Source organism: Austrofundulus limnaeus, unplaced genomic scaffold (genome assembly GCF_001266775.1).
Source record: "Austrofundulus limnaeus strain Quisiro unplaced genomic scaffold, Austrofundulus_limnaeus-1.0 Scaffold243, whole genome shotgun sequence".
Classification (NCBI taxonomy): domain Eukaryota; kingdom Metazoa; phylum Chordata; class Actinopteri; order Cyprinodontiformes; family Rivulidae; genus Austrofundulus; species Austrofundulus limnaeus.
This window is the reverse complement of record NW_013952645.1, coordinates 474,107-476,394: the sequence shown is the minus strand read 5'-3', so window position 1 is coordinate 476,394 and position 2,288 is coordinate 474,107. Positions and strand designations below refer to the sequence as shown.

At 36.6% G+C, this 2,288-nt stretch overlaps 1 protein-coding gene across 4 annotated transcripts in view; it reads right to left on the bottom strand.

The window, feature by feature from the left end:
* Window positions 1-2,118: 2,118 nt before the first annotated feature.
* usp54a (ubiquitin specific peptidase 54a) overlaps window positions 2,119-2,288 on the bottom strand; it is a gene marked incomplete at its 3' end in the record, with an annotated part of 79,553 nt that continues 79,383 nt past the window's right edge. For all 4 annotated transcript variants that reach the window (XM_014020173.1, XM_014020175.1, XM_014020176.1 and 1 more), the window contains 1 exon segment: window positions 2,119-2,238. In XM_014020173.1, coding sequence (XP_013875627.1) covers window positions 2,119-2,238 — 120 coding nt within the window.

The window sequence follows — 2,288 nt, the reverse complement described above, 5'->3', positions numbered from 1 at the left end:
GTACGAACGGTTCTTGCATGAGGCCCATTGTTTTTAGCATGTAGCATTTCACTAAACTGATGACAGAATTCATTTGAATTCAGTCTTTCATCACCTGCAATGTTTCATAAAAAAATTCAACGTTTGCAACAGCTGTGAATTTTTATTCTAGAAAGAAAAGTAAAAAGATGATGAGATGAGATATAACATGATTGTCTAGAAAATAGTTAGCAAGTTATTATAAATAAATATGTACATATCGTAAATCTATATTTTATTAATCAAAATATATTCAATATTAGGGCTGGGTTAAAAAAATCAATTTAATCGATCTGGATCGATTCTCATTCAAATTTGGGAAGATCGATTCATAAGTCACGAGATCGATTTTTCCCCACGGGTTTTGTGTGCGATGATGCTGCACGTTTCCGTGTTGTGTGTCACTCCTGGCTTGCCGTATGTTTACAGCCGGTTGATGGTCAGTGCTAACGTTAGCTCCCAACAACAAGTTGTCTGGGGCTAAACAAAAGAAACAAAGGAATCGTTAACATTACAGCTGATTCTCATGACATGATAACAGATCATGACAACTTTTGTTTGCAAAGTTTTGCGCTCGGACGCAGTAGCAGGAAACGAAGCTTCGAGCAGCTGGTTCTGATGGTTGGACTAAAACTGTGGTATGTAAACATCTGACTGAAACTGTTCTCCTCCTGTATAAATGTGTGAAAGATGTCAGTCTAACAAAATCGTTTGGGTTTTTTTTAGCAATGTTATTTATAATTTTTAGAAACATCTTAATGTAATTCAGTGATGGAATGTTTTAGCTGAAGTACTCTTTTTTTTCTTTCTTTCTTCTTGTTAATAAGTTTTATTGAACAGAAGCTAACAAAAACGTTACAAATATACAATTATCGTACACTCAAAAAAAGAGTGGGCATACGTACACACATATTATCCCACCTCTTCTCCTGTAGCCTTATTCCATCACTTCTTAGTGATCAAGAAAATTATTCTTAGTTTCTTAAAAAACTAATGTATCAACAACACTTTCTCTTGTAATTTGTTTTTAGTTTAAACCCTTTGAAACTTGAGACAGTTTTGTTTCAAGATTAAACTCCAATTTACAAGTTTGCCCTTTGTTTGTAATTTTACCAGTGCACCAAGTTAGAATTAGTTTCTATTATTTACAGAATTAGTTCCTTTGAGAATGTCTTGCATATCAAAGTAAATGTGTTACTGCATGATATCCTTAACTAATTTAAAAATCAATCAAACTGAATCGTGAATCGAATCGAATCGGGAAATTTGAATTGATACCCAGCCCTATTCAATATTAAAACTGTTTTCTGAATATAATGTAACACACATTTATAATTAAGTATAGAAATAAATATTTTCAGGGCTTTTTTCTCCTAAATCCAGCCAATTCCAGAAGTCTATCATTCAACACGTGCAAATGAGCTGACTGTACAGATCGTGCTACAGTGACAGATAGGGCAGCCACATGCTGTGACGATTTGAAGAAGTTGTTTTAAGATGGTGCTGCAATCAGATTAGCCTGAATGTCCTTCAGTTTGGTCAGAATTAAATTGAGCTACAGTATTTACAACCGGTAAAGTAATAACAAAACCGCTTCAGAAGAGTCAAACTCATTTTTTAGCACTGTCCTCCTTCACAGAAACCTACATTCTGTCTGAACCTTCTGAAACACATCAGTTTGTTTTCAGCTGCTGATTTGTTGTTTGTGTCGTTCAGTCTGTGATCCCAACAAGACAGGTGTTATTGTTACAGACAGAAATCAGGATGAGTTCTGTCAGATCAAACCCAGGCTTGTCTTTAAGTGGAACCAGATGTTCAAATTCAATCCAGCATAAAAAAGGAGGATTCAGGAGACTGATGCTGCTCAGACGGGATGTTACTCTGCAGGAAATCATCTGAGGCTCAGTTCAGCTTCTTTTCAAAAAATTTTTAAGTTGTTTGTTTTTTATTTTGTGTTGTGAAAATATATTTATGAGTTTGACGGTCAGTCATCGCTGACAGATCAAACACGGGAAGTCTATAAAGAGAATAACAAAAAGAACTGTTGCATATTTGTGTGTCTGTTAGGAGGAGGAGTCAAAGACAGTAGGAGGAGCTTACAGACAGCTTCGTTGACTGCCGACAGAGCTGCTGCGACTTCACCCGCCTGCTCCAAACGCAGCGATTGGTCCAGCAGAAGCTCCGCCTCTGACACACACCTGTCAAAGCTGTCACTTTTACCTACACACACACACACACACACACACACACACACACACACACACACACAC